The sequence below is a fragment of the Sebastes umbrosus genome, chromosome 3 (genome assembly GCF_015220745.1).
Source record: "Sebastes umbrosus isolate fSebUmb1 chromosome 3, fSebUmb1.pri, whole genome shotgun sequence".
Classification (NCBI taxonomy): domain Eukaryota; kingdom Metazoa; phylum Chordata; class Actinopteri; order Perciformes; family Sebastidae; genus Sebastes; species Sebastes umbrosus.
Genome location: NC_051271.1, coordinates 31,107,434 through 31,130,366, shown reverse-complemented (window position 1 = coordinate 31,130,366; position 22,933 = coordinate 31,107,434). Strand labels below are relative to the sequence as shown.

General features: G+C 42.1%; 1 protein-coding gene across 4 annotated transcripts in view; it reads left to right on the top strand.

Moving 5' to 3' along the window:
- Nucleotides 1-314: 314 nt before the first annotated feature.
- LOC119485816 (ral guanine nucleotide dissociation stimulator-like 1) overlaps nucleotides 315-22,933 on the top strand; it is a 34,178-nt gene continuing 11,559 nt past the window's right edge. The window contains exons 1-4 of one of the 4 annotated variants that reach the window (XM_037765619.1): nucleotides 315-493; nucleotides 846-905; nucleotides 2,820-3,078; nucleotides 18,464-18,753. In XM_037765619.1, coding sequence (XP_037621547.1) covers nucleotides 2,890-3,078; nucleotides 18,464-18,753 — 479 coding nt within the window. In that variant the 5' untranslated portion in view covers nucleotides 315-493; nucleotides 846-905; nucleotides 2,820-2,889. Of the gene's footprint in view, nucleotides 494-845; nucleotides 906-1,196; nucleotides 1,259-2,819; nucleotides 3,079-15,334; nucleotides 15,571-18,463; nucleotides 18,754-22,933 lie in introns of those variants that run through there. The other 3 variants (XM_037765618.1, XM_037765620.1, XM_037765621.1) reach the window with 3 other exon arrangements.

Below are 22,933 nucleotides of genomic sequence, written 5' to 3'. Positions count from 1 at the left end.
AAAAAAAGAAAGTTTAATAGAGTGAAATTTGATTAGACTTGACTTAATGCTCACAAAATAAAATAAACTAAAATAAAACATACATTAAAAAATGCACAAATAATATAAAACAAAACAAACCTGCTCAATATTGTGAGAAAGACTGTTGTGTCTATGTCTATAGCTGTTATTCATCACACAAATAGTAGGCTGTATATGCTAAAATATTAAATTTATTCACACTAAAATAAAGTTTGATTTCCGTGTTTATCTGTAGCAAGTGATTTAATTGGTGCGTTGTTGTGTTTATTAACTGCTCGACCAATCAGTGAGAGGGGGCGGGGCTAAACGTCCTGACTGTTGGTGATTATGAATGGCTGCTGTAGGCAGCGTGAGTGAGGGCCACCAGGCCTCCACTTCATGTACCAGCAGTCTGTAGGGGTCTTCAAGGGGGGATTTGTCACGTTTTTATAGGTGCACACTGTGTGAACAGTGTACTGTTACCCAACCTCAGGTAAGAAACATTTATACCCTTCACAGCTTGTCAGTTAACTCTGTAAAATCACCAGCAGGTCCAGTTCAGAGTAGAAAACTAGTATATCCACTTTCTGTAAGCAGTCATCCATGTGTGTTCTTCAGTGTTTGGTAATGAAATTGGCACCTGCCACCTGCCAAATACAGTGTAAATGTTGACTGTGGCTGATTGGTTTTTGGTGGTTTTCTTTATATTAAGAAATATTAATTTAAAAAAAAGCAATTCATAAATTATAAATAGTCAGGGATTAAGGTTACATGACATATTCCATATATTTCTACTGTCTTGTACCACTAACTCAATGTTTACAATTCTAATGGGTTCTACATAGATTTCAGAAGTGGCAGACCAAAAACAAAATGTTCAGTGACCTGCGACAGTGACCCTGCAGGTGAGGGGAAAATGTCAGGCTTTTATCACTCTATGGTGAAGGTGAAAATGAGGATTAAGAGTTTGTACTTTGTTCTAATGAGGAGGCTAGTGGACTGGAATGATGGGGATGTGAAATCAAAATTGGGACATAAATATGTATCACAGTGTGTACAGCCAACCTGGGAAGGAGGCCAATCCGACACACTCACATGCACGCCTAAAACATGCGCGCAGAGCATCATCCGCCCACAAACACAAAGAACAATCAGTCCTCAGTGATAAATACCAGTCTCTCCAATCCAAGCTTCACACTGCCTCTGGACTATCACAGCTCTCTCAGCGTGGATTTACTTTACAGGGATTCAGTTTACAGTTAAGTGACTATTTATTTTGTGGGATAATGGGGGTTTAAATTCAAAGGATCTTTTGATTGATATTTATATTTACTGTTATTATATATATATATATCTTGTTCTAATTGTTTATCACTATTATGTAGTCATATTATTTATGTATATTAATCTTGCGTTCTCTATTACATTGTGGAATTTTAACACTATTTAGGTGGAGGTTTCAAAGTTAAGTGACTATTTATTTTGTGGGATAATGGGGGTTTAAATTCAAAGGATCTTTTGATTGATATTTATATTTACTGTTATTATATATATATATATCTTGTTCTAATTGTTTATCACTATTATGTAGTCATATTATTTATGTATATTAATCTTGCGTTCTCTATTACATTGTGGAATTTTAACACTATTTAGGTGGAGGTTTCAAAGTTAAGTGACTATTTATTTTGTGGGATAATGGGGGTTTAAATTCAAAGGATCTTTTGATTGATATTTATATTTACTGTTATTATATATATATATATCTTGTTCTAATTGTTTATCACTATTATGTAGTCATATTATTTATGTATGTTAATCTTGCGTTCTCTATTACATTGTGGAATTTTAACACTATTTAGGTGGAGGTTTCAAAGTTAAGTGACTATTTATTTTGTGGGATAATGGGGGTTTTAATTCAAAGGATCTTTTGATTGATATTTATATTTACTGTTATTATATGTATATCTTGTTCTAATTGTTTATCACTATTATGTAGTCATATCATTTCTGAATATTAATCTTGTGTTCTCTATTACATTGTGGAATTTTAACACTATTTAGGTGGAGGTTTCAAATAAGCTCAGTGGGTTTTTTTGCCTCTTCCTACACTGTATATTATTTATTTATTTATTTTTTGTTATGTTTGTGTATTCTTAATTCGTTTAAAATAAATAAACAATATCCACATTTTAGTTGGATAATGTAGAAGAAACATTGTTGTCAATGGCTATGGTTGTTTGTGAATTGTATATGAAATTAATTATGTGGATTTTGTACCTTTTTTGTTTTAAGATCCAAAATAATTTATGGTCATATTGAGCTTTGACTAGAACGTTATATTTATTGCAGTCTTCATATTTTCAGTGATTGTTCTCATGATGTGGCCATTTTGAAGCTATTTGAGACCGATCATACAAATAAAGGGAATATAATGTACATACTATGTTGAGCATGTTCACTTTGCCAGTATTGTTATCTCAGTAAAAACAATACTGACAGTCATTTACAGTATATTGTTTTTTTTTTTTTTGGTAACACAGAATGTTTCCAGCTATAAAGTTGAAAAAGAAGATTCCTCAGTTTAGACAAAATAACTTTTTATGACAAATTAGAGGTTTTTTAAAGCCATTATTCTTCTGACGGAAATTCAATTCTGTCCCGGCATGGCGAATCTAATCATTTTTATGGGAACAGGAGGTTTTCAAGTGTAACCTGCTGACCTGGACACTTCTTTTTTTAATGGTTTTAAAAAAAACATAAAATTACAGGAAAATGATACCATGTCTAATGTTTTCCCACTCTCCTTCCTGGCACAGATGAGGCAGCAGGTGTAGGAGAGATCTGACGAGGTGTGAGTGGGCCTGATAGCGTGACACAGAGCAGAAGATGAGGACTATTATTCCAGTGTATGGGGGCGGCGATGGAGGGGAGTCCCGCGGCCTCCGCAGTAGGGTGGGCAGGATGAAGAAGCTGCTGTGGCTCAAGCCGAATCCCTGCGAGGACGTCCATATGGACACGGAGGACGGCGTGTGGCTGACCAGCTTCCAGACGTTGGACACTGATGGACAGTACGAGGTGAGTCGGAGCAAGGTTTCTATGATTGTCAATAAGGGTTATGTGCCTTTGCTGCAGTTTACTGTAGCAGCTGCTGTTGGTGACCTCAAACCATTTCAAACTCTCACCTGACATCTATTTGCATGGATGTCATGCATGGAAATAATGGAAATAAGTCAAAGCATCAATGCCCGGTGTAATGTCCAAGCTTTTGCTCATGATGGATGCCAAACATACACACACACACACACACACACAACCAACGTAGGAGGGTCTCTCACATGTAGGAGGATTCGTCATTGAAACATGGTGAGGTATTCCACCTAGAGCGAGGAGTTGCTCGAACACGAGATGAGAGGCAACAGATTCAAATAGAACTGCGTGGTAATTCAATAGGATATTTATCGTCTTTCAATTAGGGTTGTCAATCGATTTAAAATGTTTAATCACGATGAAACACATGATTGTCCATAGTGAACCACGATTAATAGCAAATGAATCATACATTTTGTATCTGTTCAAAATGTACCTTAAAGGGAGATTTGTCAAGTCTTTAATACTCTTATCAACATGGGAGTGGGCAAATATGCTGCTTTATGCACATGTATGTATATATTTATTATTGGAAATCAATTAACAACACTAAACAATGACACATATTGTCCAGAAACCCTCACAGGTACTGCATTTAGCATAAAAGATATGATCAAATCATAACATGGCAAACTGCAGCCCAACAGGCAACAACAGCTGTCAGTGTGTCAGTGTGCTGACTTGACTATGACTTGCCCCAAACTGCATATGATTATCATAAAGTGGGCATGTCTGTAAAGGGGAGACTCGTGGGTACCCATAGAACCCATTTTCATTCACATATCTTGAGGTCAGAGGTCAAGGGACATCTGTGAAAGTTTTGAGCTTTATTCATCCTCCTTCGTGACTATCTAGTATGACATTAAATTCCTTAGGTTTTCTAGTTTCGTGGTATGAAATGACTTATATCAGGATAGAAGATTTTGGCCATATCGCTCAGCCCTAGATTCAAATGCCTGTGGCTATTTGGCTGTTATAGTGTTATGAAAAGACCAATTTTATGCTTCTGTCTGCGAGGCCATGACATCAGCATTAGTTATTTCCTTGTTGATTTATCTGTCAATTGTTTTCAGATTAACTGTTGGGCCTATACAAAATTTATAATAATAATAATAATAATAATAATAATAAAAAGTCCATCACAATTTCTAAGAGCCCAACACATCATCTTCAAGTTCCTTGTTTTGTCCGGCAAACAGTCCCAAGATATTAGATGTACAGTGATATAAAAAAATGAGAAGCACCCAATCTTTACTTTTGCTAAGCTAGAATCAGAAAATCAGGGCTGAAATGAATGATTATTTTCATTGCCGATTATTTTCTAAATAGTAGTTTGCTCTATAAAATGAGAAAAGAAAAAATGTTTGAGAAGCAGGAATCAGTGATTTTTGCCATTTCTGCTTAAAAATTATTATTGTTAATCAGTTAAGAATTACGATTAATCTACCATCAAAATAGTTGTCCATTAATGTTCTGTCAATCAACTAATCAGTTAATCGCCCAATCGTTTCAGCTCTAAAGGAAATATTTTGCTTTTTTGCTTGATAATCGACTTAAACGATTTATCAATTATCAAAATAGTGTTTGATTAATGTTCTGGTCCGCTGAGTAATCGATTTACTGACAAATCACTCCGACATTAACATAAGTAAAGTGTGTGTAACGCGGCTGGGTGTGTGTTGACGTCTTTGCATTATGCAACCGTTCAGTCTCCCGTAAACCTTATAGTATAACAATGGTGCTAATTTAAATGATTGACATCAGTGTTCATTTTGACTCCTTCCTAGAGAAGATTTACTGCTTTACTTGGTGTTATGTCATGTGCAAGTCATTGCTCAGTTAATTAGTATGTGTAGTTGGTCTACGGGTGAATCATACACAGTGGCAGAAAAGCTGTCATCGGTTTCTCTCTGGGATTTTTTTTACTGTTGTTTCCTTTTGGCACAACATTTTTATCACTCTGGATGTCGTCAACACCAGCAGACAAACAGAGGCGTTTAGAATGATGAATACAGTCGACTCTCCAGGAAGTATACTCTATCAGGATCCTGTGGGTGTGCTTCCAGCTAAAATAAGCCTTTTAACCCTCTGACACCCACATAGACCCATTTTTGTCTTTTTTAGGGGGGTACAGGGGGTTTTTAGGGGGAGATAGCAGGTGAACAGTAGATGTCACATAGAAGTGATGTATATCATCTGAAAGCTGGGAACCTGAAGATTAATTTGAGATGCAGCTCAGCACTGTGTGTCAAATTGTTCTAGTCATAAATCAGAAATAAATATGATTTAAATAATTAATTCAAATGAATTGTGAAAGTGTATTAAAGCTTGGAACATTATAATGGAAGTATATGATGGTCATTCCCATGCTCTATTATGACTCATAAGTTGCTGCAGCAATTTTTGGGTCGATACCATTTGCTACACAGATTTGGTGCTAAATTTAACCATTTTTTACCATTTCAGAATTGATAAAAATGATAAATAATCCCCCCAAAATACCACATTAAGACACCAAGACCTTGAGGAACACCATAGAAAAAGCCATGCTGAGATTTGGTATCAAAACTTTTGACATTTGGAGATTTCTGTAAGAGTTGCATTTTTCGGTGATTGGATGGCGAGCACTTCTGTTCTGGAAACTGCTCAGAAACCCCCACATTGTGAATCTAGCTAGGAAAGCCATCCATCCTCTGAATGCTATAGGTCTCTAGTTTGTGGCTGTAAAGTTTCATGAGGCTGTGATTATCCTAGAGGTCACCAAAGGTCATTTTATACAGTTTAAAAAATTGGTCTTACTACAATTAAATGGCTACTATGGGGACTAACATCATCACACATGAATACATTTGGGCTCATTGGATCCACAAGAGTCTCAGCTTTACAGTGATACCCAATTTATGCAATTCCAAGACTGTTTAGGAACCCCAGTATACAGAAATATTCAAGCACACCATTTTAGAACAGACGAAAATAACACATTTGTACTGCATGCATAAAACTGCATGTGATTATCAGAAAGTGGGCATGTCTGTAAAGGGGACGCTCGTGGACACCCATAGAACCCATTTTCATTCACATGTCTTGAGTTCAGAGGTCAAGGGACCCCTTTGAAAATGGCCATGGCAGTTTTTCCTCACCAAAATGTTGCCTAACTTCGTAGCATTATTTAGCCTCTTTCCTGACAAGCTGGTATGACATGGTTGGTATCAATGAATTCCTTAGATTTTTCTAGTTTCATATGATACCAGGACCTTCACTATAGCTCTAAGACTGAGCCTAAAGTCGGTCGGGATCACTGGCGATCCTTCAGGTTTCAGAGGGTTAATCATGAAGTTTTTAGGACACAACCCTCAACCAGCATGTTTCGGCACCATCTTACATGCATGCTTCCGCTTGTTGCTCTCCTGTCACCTCGTCACCCATTCATGTGTCTAATGAGCACTAATTGAGATATCTCCTGGCACTTTCTGTGCTCTTTTGTTCAGCCTCTGTAGAGAGACTGTGTGACATGGGCAAACATGGAAGAATGATGGTAGAGTTTTAGTTCAGACAGAGACTCATTAGAGAAACAAAAAGCTCATTATTTTCTCTGAGCTGAAAGAGCTGTGGACAGCCTTGTTGAAGACGTCCCATCTGCTCTGCCTGTCGGTGTTACAGCAATGTGTAGTCAATTTGTCTTTGGAAGGAGTGAAAATGAAGTGTTTTCAGTACTGAAGGCTCTCAATTTATTTCCTCTTTTTGTGCTTCCTTGAAGTCACAAAGTTGAAGTGACTATTTAGGAGAAGAGCGGACCAGTTTCATTAGGAATGTCCCCACCACACCCGAGACACCACTGGCAGGAACATACAGTATGACAGAGGCTGTCAAGAAAAACTGTCCCGACTGGATTCTTTAGAGGCAGTGGCACTGAAATGTACTGTTCCTTAGCATGTTGATGTTGGCCTGAATCCAGCACCTCAGACCATTTCCTTTTGCATCTTGCATTTTCCTGTAAAACAACCACTGTTGATTTTATAAGTCATGAGACTGACCTTTAGAGCTTGAGGTAATTTAATTAATTCATAATGTTTTTAATGTTAACAAATTTTAATGTTTAACTTTGACCATTACACTCTATTGTCTCTGCCATTCATACTCTAAGAAAGTTAAAACAGTTTTTCTACAATTATAAAATCGAGGTCATTAGGTGGACATAAAGCTGGAATACAGCCACACGTCATGTCTCGGAATCAGTGTTTTTGGTAACACTTTTAAAAAAAATGTATACACATAATTCACGGTCACACATGATATCAAAGCTAGACTTGTTCCGATACCAATACCAGTATCCGAAATGCGTCCGATACTGCCCAAAATTTAGGATCGGGTATCGGCGAGTACGCCAGTCTATGCACAAATCCTATACCATCATTTATTTTTTTAAGATAATTTTTTGGGGCTTTTTATGCCTTTTATTGATAGTGATAGTGATAGTGGTGAAATGGGGGGAGAGAGAGGGGATGACATGCAGAAAGGGCCACAGGTCGGATTCGAACCCCGGGCCGCTGCAGCAAGGACTCGCCTATTTGATACATGGGGCGCCCGCTCTACCTGGTGAGCTACCGCGGCGCCCCAACATAATTTATTAACCCAGAAAAAAATCAACTTGTTTAACAGTAAATCAACTCTTCTTTGTTATTTGTTGATGATTTACAAAGGGTTAACCCTGAGCCAGGCCATACAACAAAGATAGTAATCATATCGCATCCATACATGGTCCGTAGGAAATAGCTGTGAAATAATAATGATAACACTATGAATAATACTAATACTATATAAAAACTATATTTTTTTAAACTATATATTCGACACTCGGGCAACAGCCGATACCGCAAGTTCAGGTATCGGTATCGGGGAGGAAAAAATAGTATCGGAACATCTCTAATCAAAGCACCATTAGATGAATCATATACCAAAGGCCCTGTAGATAGTCAAGCATCACAGCTCATATTCTCTTTCCTTATTTAGTTTGAAAGATTTACATGGTGGTTCTAATAAGTGGGGTTGGGACTGCACTTTTTATTGTCTACTTCAAAAAAGTGAGGCTGTATTCATGTCCAGCTAACATAGCTACTGTTGGGCTCTGAGAGAGGCAGGATACAAACCATAACATTTTGTTGATCCTTACACCAGAGCCCACAGCTTTTATCTCCTACCTGAGTGGGAATACTGGTTCTGCTAGACCCACAGACACCACAGAGTTGAATACCTTATTAAACCTGGGGTAGGGTTAGTCTGACTCACCTGATGTAGACTGTGGTAAGCCCGGCTGCCGCGTATGTCACGCTTGGGCAAGCACTTCTGGCGAACAATTCTGGATTCGACTGTTAGTGCATTTTACTTCTTTTAGGACATAATAATTTAAATAAGGGCTATTTAAAGGGACTATTTGTAAGAATCAGAAATTGTGTGTTAACAGCGACACCTGTGTCCGTTAAGTCAACGAAAGTCAGCGCCCTGTTGCTCGCGCTCGCTCTACATAGACATGAACGAGCATCGCTCAAAACAGTGAGGCGACACACGTCAGCTAAAACCACAATATCACTCTATATTTCAGCTGCTTGGCAGTAATGTTAGCTGACCAGACAAAGGTCTCTCCATGAATCACTGCTGATCCTAGTGTTGGCTTTTCCTGCCTCAGCCTCCTGACAGGGGAGACACTGGAGTTTTGGTGGGAGACGATAACGTTTCTCGCTGCGGAGCCCCGTCACTTCACAAGACACAGGAAACCTCTGTTGGTCTGGAGGAGCTGCAGCAGTTATTTCTGCACAAACGTCCACTAGATATTCTCAGAGCTAAATTAACTCTTCTGCAATGTGAAGTGTGCGCTCATGCATGTGAGAGTAGAGCGAAAGAGCAAGTGAGAACGAGCGCGGTGTGTGAGTGAAGGCAGGCAGAGGAGCAGAGTACAGCAGAGACTCCGGTCCTGGAGACCAAAGCTACGGTCTCCCCCGCGTCCTCCAACCGCGGCAAACACAGTTTTGCAAGACGGGCTTCACTAGATAGAACTTTGCTGTTTTGGTGCTTCCGTGTAGTTTGTGTTGGAGTCTGAGTCTGAACAGCGTAGCCACACGGGAGTGTGCATGGGACACCGACCCGCAATGATTTATACGTGTAAGAAGTTACAAACAGTTCCTTTAAATGTACAGTGTGTAACATCTGGCAGCATCTATTGGTGAGGTTGCAAATTGCAGTAGGAAAACTACGGTGGCCAACGGGAAAATGCGAATGTCCCTATCTTGAGCCAGTTATTGTGAGAGTAGCGTAGGTCAATTGGCGAATAGCAGTCAGTGTCTAGAGTGTGTACGTGGGAAATGAGTGGTGAAGCAAGAGAGAGAGAGAGTGGTGGCGAATGTGTGTGAGGAACAAGTGAGCTAGTGGAGCAGAAGACAGTTAGTTTAGCTCTGAGAATATCAGTGAATGTTCAGTGGAAGTTGCAGTTTGTGCAGAAATAAATGCTGCAGCTCCTCTAGACCAATAGAGGTTTCCCGCATCTTGCTTCCCGGCGGCTGAGTGGAGCGACGACGGGGGTTAACTCCAGTCCGAGTTACGTTATCGACTCCGGCCCAAGCAGGAAAAGTTAAGACAGTGTTTGGTTTGTCCGTTTTGGGCTACTGTAGAGACATGACGGCCGGCTCTATGGAGAGGACCCACTCCCTATGTAGATATGAAGGGCTTATTCAAAGGTAACGAAAACACAATCATTCTTTTTTTCAGGTGATTATACACTAAAGAAAATGTACTTATTAATATCATATTCCATTTCTGCCAATAGATCCCCCTAAATATTACACACTGGTCATTTAAGTGTTCGTCCTGGGAAATTGATTTACGTCTCTTTCCCAATGTAAATCATTGGGAAAAAGTCATTTTGGGCCCAATGGCATCACATGGCCGACACAGAAGTTGTAATTCCAGCGTTTGGCCACTATGTAAAATTGTCTGCAAAGCCCAGCGGTCTTGCTGGGTGCTTGGATCTCATGCAGCATTCTCCTCCACTTCTGTTTTGCAAGGGCACCGTCGCTGCATCTTGTACTTGGCGCCGCCCAAGACGATTGTGATTGGTTTAAAGAAATACAAATGAGCCAGAGTGTTTTTTCCCCCTATATCAGAATGATACACCTCCCAAGATATTGTTGTCATAAGGGAATGGGAATTATGTAGCATTCTGGGGTGGTACCGGCATTTTTGGAGAGTAGCGCACAGAGACACGGTAGCGGTCATTTTATGTCACTGGTCTATTAATCTGTCATTTGTAAATTGTTAATCATCAGAAATGTATAAAGTATGTGCGAAAGACAGATACTCACATAAAGAGAAGCTGACCGAGGCAAAGGGGCGATATATTACAAAATTGAAGTTAGTTAATAATATTGATCCTTACGAATTAGGAGGATCTGTACGGCTTGCCACCCATTACAGTCACTGATGTGTTTGGCATTAGTGAACAACATAACTTCAATCTTTGGAGGCCGATGTCCCATTTACAAACGGGTGGGTACAAGACCTTCAGATCTACAAGCCGAATGACAACTACACAATCACCCGGACAAAGCTCATCTAGCTCATGTTATACTAACTGAATGCTCACAGAACGTTGGCTAATCCTGCATAATTAATCTACCGGTATCTTGCAAAATGAAACTGAAATGAAACTGAATGATAAAGTAATTACAAGTAAGCTTACAAACAAAGCAAAATGTTTATGAGCAATGTTTTGACCGGCTCTTTCAAATAAAAAAGATAAACTCTAAAACAAAAAAAAACTTAGATTTTTGTGAAAAAGGTAATTTTAGGTTATGGGGGGGAAAACTCTGTTGTTTGTGCGTATGCACCAAACAGCAGTTCGGAGTATTCGGCCTTCTTGGAGACCCTGAATGGAGTCCTGTATGGGGCTCCAGTAGGGGACTCCATAGTTCTCCTGGGAGACTTCAACGCGCACGTGGGCAACGATGGAGACACCTGGAGTGGCGTGATTGGGAGGAACGGCCTCCCTGATCTAAACCCGAGTGGTCGTTTGTTGTTGGACTTCTGTGCTACTCATGGATTGTCCATAACGAACACCATGTTCGAACATAAGGATGCTCATAAGTGTACGTGGTACCAGAGCACCCTAGGCCGAAGGTCGATGATCGATTTTGTAATTGTATCATCTGATCTGAGGCCGCATGTTTTGGACACTCGGGTGAAGAGAGGGGCGGAGCTGTCAACTGATCACCATCTGGTGGTGAGTTGGGTCAGAGGGTGGGGGAAGACTCTGGACAGACCTGGTAAGCCCAAACGCGTAGTGAGGGTGAACTGGGAACGTCTGGAGGAGGCCCCTGTCCGAGAGATCTTCAACTCACACCTCCGGCGGAGCTTTTCTGGCATCCCTGTGGAGGTTGGGGGCATTGAACCCGAGTGGACGATGTTCAAAGCTTCCATTGCTGAAGCTGCGGCGGTGAGCTGTGGTTTTAAGGTCTTAGGTGCCTCAAGGGGCGGCAACCCTCGAACACCGTGGTGGACACCGGTGGTCAGGGAAGCCGTCCGACTGAAGAAGGAGGCCTTCCGGGATATGTTATCTCGGAGGTCTCCGGAGGCAGTTGCAGGGTACCGACGGGCCCGAAGAGCAGCAGCCACTGCCGTGACGGAGGCAAAGCAGCGGGTGTGGGAGGAGTTCGGAGCAGCCATGGAGAAGGACTTTCGGTCGGCACCAAAGTGCTTCTGGAAAACCATCCGGCACCTTAGGAGGGGGAAACGGGGAACCATCCAAGCTGTGTACAGTAAGGATGGGACACTGTTGACCTCAACTGAGGAGGTAATCGGGCGGTGGAAGGAGCGCTTTGAGGAACTTCTGAATCCGACCAATACGCCCTCTATGGTAGAGGCAGAGCTGGAAGCTGATGGGGGACCATCATCAATTACCCTGGTGGAAGTCACTGAGGTAGTCAAACAACTCCACAGTGGCAAAGCCCCGGGGGTTGATGAGATCCGCCCAGAAATGTTGAAGGCTCTGGGTGGGGAGGGGCTGTCTTGGATGACACGTCTCTTCAACACCGCGTGGAAGTCGGTGACAGTGCCTAAGGAGTGGCAGACCGGGGTGGTGGTTCCCCTTTTCAAAAAGGGGGACCAGAGAGTGTGTGCCAATTACAGGGGTATCACACTGCTCAGCCTCCCTGGTAAAGTCTACTCCAAGGTGCTGGAAAGGAGGGTTCGGCCGATAGTCGAACCTCAGATCGAAGAGGAACAATGCGGATTCCGTCCTGGCCGTGGAACAACGGACCAGCTCTTCACTCTCGCAAGGATCCTGGAGGGGGCCTGGGAGTATGCCCATCCAGTCTACATGTGTTTTGTGGACTTGGAGAAGGCATATGACCGGGTCCCCCGGGAGATACTGTGGGGGGTGCTGCGGGAGTATGGGGTGAGGGGGGCACTTCTCAGGGCCATCCAATCCCTGTACGCCCAAAGCGAGAGCTGTGTTCGGATCCTCGGCAGTAAGTCGGACTCGTTTCCGGTGGAGGTTGGCCTCCGCCAGGGCTGCGCTTTGTCACCAATCCTGTTCGTGATATTCATGGACAGGATATCGAGGCGTAGTCGGGTGGAGGAGGGTTTGCAGATCGGTGTGCTGAGGATCTCATCGCTGCTTTTTGCAGATGATGTGGTCCTGTTGGCATCATCGGTCTGCGACCTCCAGCACTCACTGGATCGGTTCGCAGCCGAGTGTGACGCAGTCGGGATGAGAATCAGCACCTCTAAATCTGAGGCCATGGTTCTCAGCAGGAAACCGATGGATTGCCTACTCCGGGTAGGGAATGAGTCCTTTCCCCAAGTGAAGGAGTTTAAGTATCTCGGGGTCTTGTTCGCGAGTGAGGGGACGATGGAACGTGAGATTGGTCGGAGAATCGGAGCAGCAGGGGCAGTATTGCATTCGCTTTACCGCACCGTTGTGACGAAAAGAGAGCTGAGCCGGAAGGCAAAGCTCTCGATCTACCGGTCAATCTTCGTTCCTACTCTCACCTATGGTCATGAGGGTTGGGTCATGACCGAAAGAACGAGGTCGCGGGTGCAAGCGGCCGAAATGGGTTTCCTCAGGAGGGTGGCTGGCGTCTCCCTTAGAGATAGGGTAAGAAGCTCAGTCATCCGTGAGGGACTCAGAGTAGAGTCCTTGCTCCTTTGCGTCGAAAGGAGCCAGTTGAGGTGGTTCGGGCATCTAGCACGGATGCCTCCTGGGCGCCTCCCTTGGGAGGTGTTCCAGGCACGACCAGCTGGGAGGAGACCACGGGGAAGACCCAGGACTAGGTGGAGAGATTATATCTCTACTCTGGCCTGGGAACGCCTCGGGATCCCCCAGTCAGAGCTGGTTAATGTGGCCCGGGAAAGGGAAGTTTGGGGTTCCCTGCTGGAGCTGTTGCCCCCGCGACCCGATCCCGGATAAGCGGTTGAAGATGGATGGATGGATGGTAATTTTAGGTACTGACCCATTTTAGCTGAACCACGTCAGCTAGATCGGGCCACGATTTTCTGCTAAAATGGGCCACATACACACACATATTTACACAGAAGTTACACATAAATTGAGGGTGCAAAACAGGTTCATAGGTCTAGATATGTATCCATGCAAAATCTATAATTTTCACATGTTTTAAACAAATAAATATTTAAAAGACCCATGCCAATTTATAAAACAAATATCATTAGATCTCGTGCACAGCTTATTTGATGGTCTAATAAATAATTTACTAAAAAGTGGCCCATACTACCTGACTCCACCTTAAATATGGAATTATGAAATATAAGTCCCCTGAAATTAATAAAAATAGTTTTTGGGAAAAAAGACTACTTTTTAAAATATGAAAACCTATTTATTTATTTATGAAACTGTACTGACTTATTCATATATTTATATTTACATTAATTTATATATTTATTTCATCACTTATTTATTTCATAGGCTTATTTATTTATTATTTAAAGGTCCCATATTATAAAAAAGTGAGATTTTCATGTTTTTTTAATTATGAAGCAGGCTTTAGCCCTATATAAATACTGTGAAAGTATCGAAACGCTCAATCCACAGGGAAATACACACAGCTAGTATTCAGAAACTCTGCATTTGAAACAAGCCGTCAGGATTTCTGCCCATTCGTGATGTCACAAATATACAATATTTAGACCCTTGACATAATTTTAAACGTAAACATTGTAAATGTCCATCCATCCATCTTCAACCGCTTATCCGGGATCGGCTCGCGGGGGCAACAGCTCCAGCAGGGGACCCCAAACTTCCCTTTCCCGGGACACATTAACCAGCTCTGACTGGGGGATCCCCAGGCGTTCCCAGGCCAGAGTGGAGATATAATCTCTCCACCTAGTACTGGGTCTTCCCCGTGGTCTCCTCCCAACTGGTCGAGCCTGGAACACCTCCCAAGGGAGCATCCTTACCAGATGCCCGAACCACCTCAACTGGCTCCTTTCGACGCAAAGGAGCAGCGGCTCTACTCCGAGTCCCTCACGGATGACTGAGCTTCTTACCCTATCTCTAAGGGAGACGCCAGCCACCCTCCTGAGGAAACCCATTTCGTCCGCTTGTACCCGCGATCTCGTTCTTTCGGTCATGACCCAGCCCTCATGACCATAGGTGAGAGTAGGAACGAAGATTGACCGGTAGATCGAGAGCTTTGCCTTCTGGCTCAGCTCTCTTTTCGTCACAATGGTGCGTGTCCCAGTTTATTCCTGGTTGTAGTGGATGTAAATGTCATCAGCTGACAGGAAGTACACATAGACCTAAGCTGTTGCCTAGCAACGCAATTCGGTTGCAATTCCGTCAAAATGCGCTCAAACGGAGCTTTTCAGACAGACGGTAAATACAGGTATATTCAGGCTGATAGTATGAGGAAAATAAAGTTTTTTTTTTAACATTACAGCATGTAAACATGTTCTAGTAGTGACACAAAATATAAGTATGAACCTGAAAATTAGAATAATATGGGACCTTTAATATTGAATAAAATGCCTTTCCATATTAGTCCCCTTATCCTCATTGGACAGCACCGTTAGCCCCGCCCATACCTGTGTGATTAGCCCCGCCCTGTGACGTCAGGCTCCCTCCCTGTCCTCCTCTGGTCCTCCTCCCACTCTGGGACTGGTCCATCCACTGTCACTCTGTCACTTGGACCACGACGTCTGGACACTATCCACCGTTTTACTTTAATTCACTAAAATGAAAGATATAATTCAGAGGAAGTGAACTGCCGGAGGACGGCGGTAATTCCTTAATTCCTGCTGGGCTGCGGGTTTATTATCACCTGCAGCAAAACAACAGGAGTTTACAGACACAGGAATCTGGTATTTCTTCTCTCCGAAAGACAGATAAACATGGGGAAATGGCACCTATCCATGGTAGGTAATGTGTTCCTCCTTAGAATGAGTTGTAATAAGTTAACACATGAGGTTATTTGTACAATGTCACTTTGTCGAACTTTTAATTAATTGATTAATTAATGAATGTATCTACATGTGTAGTGCGCCAGCCAGCTACATGTGAACGTTATTGTCTCGGTGTCTCTGGTCACAGACATATGATATAAAGGTTTCATTCACTCCACCAGTGTCTCTGATTGTATCTGGCAGCCAGTACACTGCTTCTTGTTTGAGTTTCCGTCATATGATATCAGGTGTTTTCAAACACATAATGTGCCAGATAGCATTATGATGAGCAGGCTACATATTACCTGTATGGATGGACAAACTGCCACCATGTTGTCTACAGCCTCATGCCTCTGTTTGACAACAACCCCTGCTGTATATTTCTGTCTGGGTTCTTCTATACTTTCACTGACACTGTACATAAATTATTATAAAGTCCAGACTATTATATTTGTAAATCCTGTAATTTAGGAGACAGATGATGGGACAATTTACACATACATACACATAGTTGACTATCCAGTTAGATGTATCATAGAGGATTTTCTTGCCACACATCTTGTTCAGACATGTTACCTTCTTCCACTAAGTTGCCAAGAAGAAAGGGATTTTCACTGTCACACCATCAGAAACCACTTTCTCAGTGCTGGGCCATAATTTGATATTGTTTATCATTAGGGCTGGGCGATATGGCCAAAATCTTCTATCACGATATAGGTAATTTCATATCTTGATAACGATATACAGTTTATCATGATATAAATAATAGTAGTATTAGTAGTAGTAGTAATAGTCTATATGAATTAACCACACGGTAAAGGCTGTTTTTGTATACTCCTGCTTGAATTAAATACTTGACAAATGAAAAGTACAGAGTATTTGCTCATTTTAAGAACTTGAATGCAAAATGACTGAAACAGTTTTTAAGAAAAATAAATAAATATAGGCCTAGCCTATATCACGATAGAAACAACATAGAAAAATATAAACAATACACTTTTATATAATTTTGGCGATCTTTATCGACATATTGCTCAGCCCTATTTTTCATCACTCCAAATATGACAAAATTCTCATCTGGAGGTTTGTGTTTTCTCAGCTCTTGTGTGTAAAATAATAAGTAAAATGTATTAATATCTGTCACAACCCAAGATATTCAATAGTTCAGATCATATTTTTGGTAAAACATTTTATTTTAATAAAAATACAGCTTAAATCAATATGACTTAAAGCGGAAGTAGGCGAGATTGGCGCAAACATGATTAAAAAAAAAAAAAAGTTATTTTTATAAAACGGACACTATATCGTGACAGAAGTACATGAAACAGGTAATCTGAAAAAAATCATGCTCCTCTGTGTCCTCCGGTGTCCTCCGGTGCTCCTAACGGTATCTGCAAGATTTCACAGACCGGAGGAAATCAAGCAGTCAGAGCTGATCTGAAGTCTGCTGTCCAGCCGCCGTCTATGTGAGCCGGCTGTCAATCACTCGCAAACTCCGACCAAACGGTCAAACTAGGCAGCGCTTGAATTACAAATTGCTGAAAGGTTATTATGGAATTTTTGCCCAATGATGCCAAAAATATACTGCCTACCCCCACTTTAAGGATATATACTTTATGAAATTAAACATTGACACAGAGCTAATGCTGTGATAATTATTGTGATATTATTGTTATCATATCACTCACACTTCTTAAAGAGTCAGTGAAACAACCTGTCCAGGTCAAAGAATTACCTCTCAATCTTTCCTGGACACCTTTTATTGTTTCTCTACTGTTATGTAGCAGGTAGTGTAGTGTGAGGGGAAACGTGTCACTGTTGCTATTCTAAACGGGGACAAAGTTAGAATTAAATTAAGAAAAAATGGTGTCATAGTTCAATACATTGTCTCTGTGTTTGTGGACATAAACAAAAACGCCAGTGAATGCTTCTTTGCCCAATGATCGGCCCAGTCACCAGGTGTCTGTCTGCGTCAGAGGTCAGGGCTGGGTCACAAGCAGAATCTCAAGAATGAGGTTGACTGACGTTGAGTTTGTCCTTTTTAACGAAATGACTCACTCTGAATGCTTATCATGAGTTCTAGATATGGAAGATTGTCACAGTAATTCAGTTAAGCAGCTGGTGTCGAAAAAGTTCCTGTTGGGGGAATAAGGTTGTACAAGTTTCTTGTTGTGATGTGTTTTTTTTTAGGGTTGTCAATCGATTAAAATATGTAATAGCCATTAATTGCATGATTGTCCATAGTTAATCATAGTTAATAGTAATTTCATAGTTCATAGTTAATTTTTAACCTTAAAGGGAGCAACAACAGGCAACAACAGCTGTCAGTGTGTCAGTGTGCTGACTTGACTATGACTTGCCCCAAACTGCATGTGATTATCATAAAGTGGGCATGTCTGTAAAGGGGAGACTCGTGGGTACCCATAGAACCCATTTACATTCACATATCTTGAGATCAGAGGTCAAGGGACCCCTTTGAAAATGGCCATGACAGTTTTTCCTTGCGACAATTTAGCATAAGTTTGGAGCGTTATTTAGCCTCCTTCTCTCTAGCTTTAAAACTGAGCCAGCTACAACCTAAAAATTGCAAGTTGTGTTAATGCATTAAAAAAAATGTGGCGTTAAAACAAATTTGCGTAAACGCGATATTATCGCTTTGACAGCCCTAGTTTTTATAAGTTCTCTCAGTTCAGTAAATTATTGTGTGTGTTTCTGTTATGTTGTATGTGACACCTGGACAAGATTTCAAGCACATTAAAGTCTGTGTTATCTACCGTATCAGAATAAAGGAGCAACATAGAAGGCTGTATCGTGTATTTGGATGGATATTTGCCAGATCTTGATGACCTTGCTCTCTCTCCTTCAGGATCCGGTGCAGGAGTGGGGGGAGGAGGAGGAGGACGGGGCCGTGTTTGGCATCACGCTACGCCGGGAGCCCGTCCAGCCGAGCTCGGACGCGGCGGAGCTCCCTACGGCCTTCAGCTTCGTCCAGTACCACACGGTGAAGGTGCGCAGGCTGAAGGCCGGCACCCTAGAGCGCCTGGTCACCCACCTGCTGGACCCCGAGCACCAGGAGCCCGACTTCGTCCCTGTCTTCCTCTCCACCTACAGGGCCTTCACCTCCACCAGCACCCTCACCGAGCTGCTGTTTCAGAGGTGAGAAACTGTCTCCACTTTTGTTGAACTGAGACATATGTTAACAAAAACCATGAGGGCTCAGTCAGCTGGTCTGCAAGCCCACATATGAGGTTTTTGTTGCTGTTAAACTCATAGAGGGATCTACTCAGTTTGGCTCTAAAGATTTATCCTCATGGAGTTCACGTTTTTGGAAATACACTTAGTTACTTTCTTGCAGAGAAATGCTTCAATATGAAGCTGGAGCCAGCAGGCATTACCTTAGCATAAAGACAGGAAATATGGGAAAATGGCAAGCATGGCTCTGTCCAAAGGTAACACATTCTGCCGACCAGCACCTCTTAAGCGCTATAAGTAACATGTCATATCTTGTTGCTTTTTTGGCCTTACTGGAGTTTTATGCTGGGCTACAACTAAGGAGATATAACGTGTTCAGAATTATTAATGTGCTTTAGAGGTGCTGGTAGGGGGATTTTGTTACCTTTTGGCAGAGCCAGGCTAGCTGTTGCCATCCGTTTCCAGTCTTTGTGCTAAGCTAACCGTCTGTGAGTGGTAGAAATGTGAGTAGTGGTATCAATCTTCTCAGCTAACTATTTGGCAAGAAAGCCCCTAAATGTCAAACTATTCTTTTAAATATAGTTGACATTAGGGCTGCACGATTTTGAAAGAATATCTAATTGTGAGTATCTTGTACCGATATTGCAATTGAGATATGATTTGCGATATTAGAGGCTATGATCCTTTTTACATCATTATTCTCGTTTTCATTGAAAAAACATATTAAAATGATTAGGTTGTGACTTTTTGCGGGAATCTGTACCAAACAAGGATGTTTCCATAAGTCTGTAGAATATGATGCCAGGACATCTCTGCAGCACAATGATGCTACAGTAAGCGTCTCCAGGGCCACATTTTACCATGATGACATGCACACAAAGTCATAAGGTGAAAACAATACCAGCGGCTGGTTATTATATTAATTATGCAACCGTGCAAGATGCCAGTATTATGCCATTAAACTTTACAGGTGTTTCCTTGAGATCTAAATGAAGGCAGAGTATGAAGATGGGTGTTTGTACCGAGCAAGGGTACTGGAAGTAGGGGGGTAGGAAGTGGGAGAGGGCCATTACCCCACACTGGCCCGGTTTGGCGTTGCCGCTGGTGTGATTCCATCGCAATGTGGTCCCTAGTTTAGAGTTTTGAGTTAAACTTACTCAATTTCACCTGTTGAAAATCTAAGTTAGTTGAAAGGTTCTTGGCCTCAGTGACACTTGTCCTTATCAGTCTGTAGAATATGATGCCAGGACATCTCTGCAACACAATGATATTTAATGTAAAATGGTATTTTAACACACATTTAGCCTTTTAACAAATATTGCGATTTCCTCCTCATCCTGTGATATGAAGATTGCAGTAGGCCATATTGCGATTTCGATAACATTTTAATTAATTGTGCAGTCCTAGTTGACATTAAAACTGCCTATGTGCTTGGGAAAATATATTCCAAAGGCTACATCATATGGGTTTATTATTTAATAATAAAAAATATTTTAAAACTAGATACCATCTTGGGATGGAATCACACCAACCGCGTGCCAAATCGGGCCAGGGCATGAGGTTGGGGGGGACAAACGGCCCCTTCACTACTTCCTACCCCCCTACTTCTGGCACCCTTGGTCGGACCACACCCATCTTCAAATCTGGCATCTATTAATATCTCAACTACACACCTGTAAAGTTTATTGTCTGCATCTTGCACGGTTGCATAATGTTAATAATTATCATCCTCTCAGCAAAGGAGACACACTAGACTAGGCTAGACTAGGCGCGTGGTTTTAGCTGAGCAGAGCAGAGAGTCGCTTCTGGGCCCCTTCTGAAACGGCTGCAGTGCGGAGCTACGGTGGCTGGGTCGCAGCCGAAACACGGCGCAGCTACACTCGGTGTCAAACTATCGTCATAAATAGCCCCGCCGTCTAAAAAACGTATTGACGGGAAAGAGGCTGGGACAATGGGGGCAGGGCATCAAGGCCACTGTGGCCGCAGGTCATACGATTTTCAGAAGGGCATCAAGGCCAGACAGAGGGGCCACCTTGGCCGGCGGTGAAATTCCTGCCCTGGTTGCGACGCTATCACGGTGACAAAATCTTTCCACAGAAATATAAACACCAAAGTACTCAGAACCGCCGCTGTTTTAGTTCCTGCTCCAGGACCACATTTTATCATGATGATACGCACACAAACTCATAAGGTGAAAACAATAGCAGCGTCACTGTCGCGGCTGGTAATTATACACAAAATGCAACCGTGCAAGTTGCCATTATTATGCCATTAAACTTTACAGGTGTGTCCTTGAGATCTAAATGAAGGCAGAGTATGAAGATGGGTGTTTGTACCGAGCAAGGGTACTGGAAGTAGGGGGGTAGGAAGTGGGAGAGGGCCATTACCCCCCCACTGGCCCGGTTTTGCGTTGCCGCTGGTGTGATTCCATCGCAATGTGGTCCCTAGTTTAGAGTTTTGAGTTAAACTTACTCAATTTCAACTTTTGACAATCTAAGTTAGTTATAAGGTTCTTGGCCTCAGTGACACTTGTCCTTATCAGAAGTCAGATACAGATTTGAGGGCCTTTCTTCATAAGTTATTGATGTTGATTTGTTACTCCGGCGTGTGATATTTTTCGAACGTCATCACCAGGTTATACAACATACCAGATGCACACATCATACCATTTCCAGAGCAGACAGCTATGTAACACCCTCTTTGTCACCTCAGCTTCACAAGGCAAACCTCGATTGACATTTGAGACTTGACGAGTTTCTATGACAGGTTTTATGGTCAGGAACGAAACAAAGCTTTGTTCCATTCCGGCGTGGTCATGACCACGCCTTCCACACCCAGCGGAGGTGCTCGAGAGATTGGATTTGACTGAGTGGGGAATGCAACTAGAGTTATACAACACAGAGCCAGTCCTTTGAACTTGCTTGGCCTTTTGTCTCTCTCATGTCCTTACAGCTCACCTTAGCTGAATGTACTGCAAATGGCTGCCTGTGTGAAACTGTGGCCATTAGTGCTGTTCAGTTGATATATTATTTGTCAAACAGTTGCCCTCATATCTGCGGTGCTGGTGGCAACAGGTTTCCTGTGAGCTTTATCTGAGGTCAGCCTCTGGACAATCTGGGAAGTGTGTTTTCCCTTCTTTGCCTTAAAGGATTTAGTACAGTATGTAACATTTTGTTGCCATCACTAACTTCTAACTTGTAAACCGCCTGCTCTTAAGCTTGATAGTTGCTGTATAAATTACATTTTTATTTTATTTGCTCTTTTATGTCACATTTTTTTTAAACATTGGCCATGTTCCTACAAACGTGACAGCATGGCAGTGTGCTTCAGTTATACTGCATATATATTTTTATGATGCAATTGATCCCTGAGGGAAAACATTTGCCAGTTTCCACTCGTCACTCTGTAATGCCTAGTTCACACTACACGACTTTAGACCTGATTTTCCACTCACCAACAGTTTTTGGAGCTCCCTGACAAAAAGCCCCATATCGGAGGCAAATCCACGTTGCCTTGCCGCTCACAAATCGGTGCTCGAGCGCTATGTGTGAACTGTGAGAAGACTCTCGGCTCGCTGCTGCATCACAGACACATTCTCTGTCTGTTAGGGAGCTACAGCTAATGAGAGCGCAAGACACGGGTTGAGGGGAAACCTGGAGGAGGGGTCGCCTGGGGCGTGTCTAGAAGGGAGACCGCAAATTGTGAAATCTGATCTGCAATCTGCAAAAACTTGCAAAGATTCTCGCGAGACTCGCTGTCGACCTATCCTAACCTTAACTATTCAAGGTCAATGCCTAACCTTAATAATCTCGCAAGACTTTCCACAGTTTGCTGGTTCCTTTCTAGCCACTACTGGTCGCCTGTAGAAACAGGAACTTTACTGTATGTGTTATACTACCGTACTGCATACTCAGTATGAAACTTGTCTGTATTTTTTGTCACCAATATTTTATTTATTTATTACTTTTCAACTGTAAGCTTTAGATGGCATTTCAGCTTGTATGTACTCATCTGCTTTGTAAACATGTAGCAAGGTAATAGTGTTGCTAAGGAGTCCTATTTAACGTTGTTCAACCCATTAAACAGTTCTTTTGAGAGTTTAGAATGGTTCTGGACTGTTATATGCTAAAAGCAGGGACACATG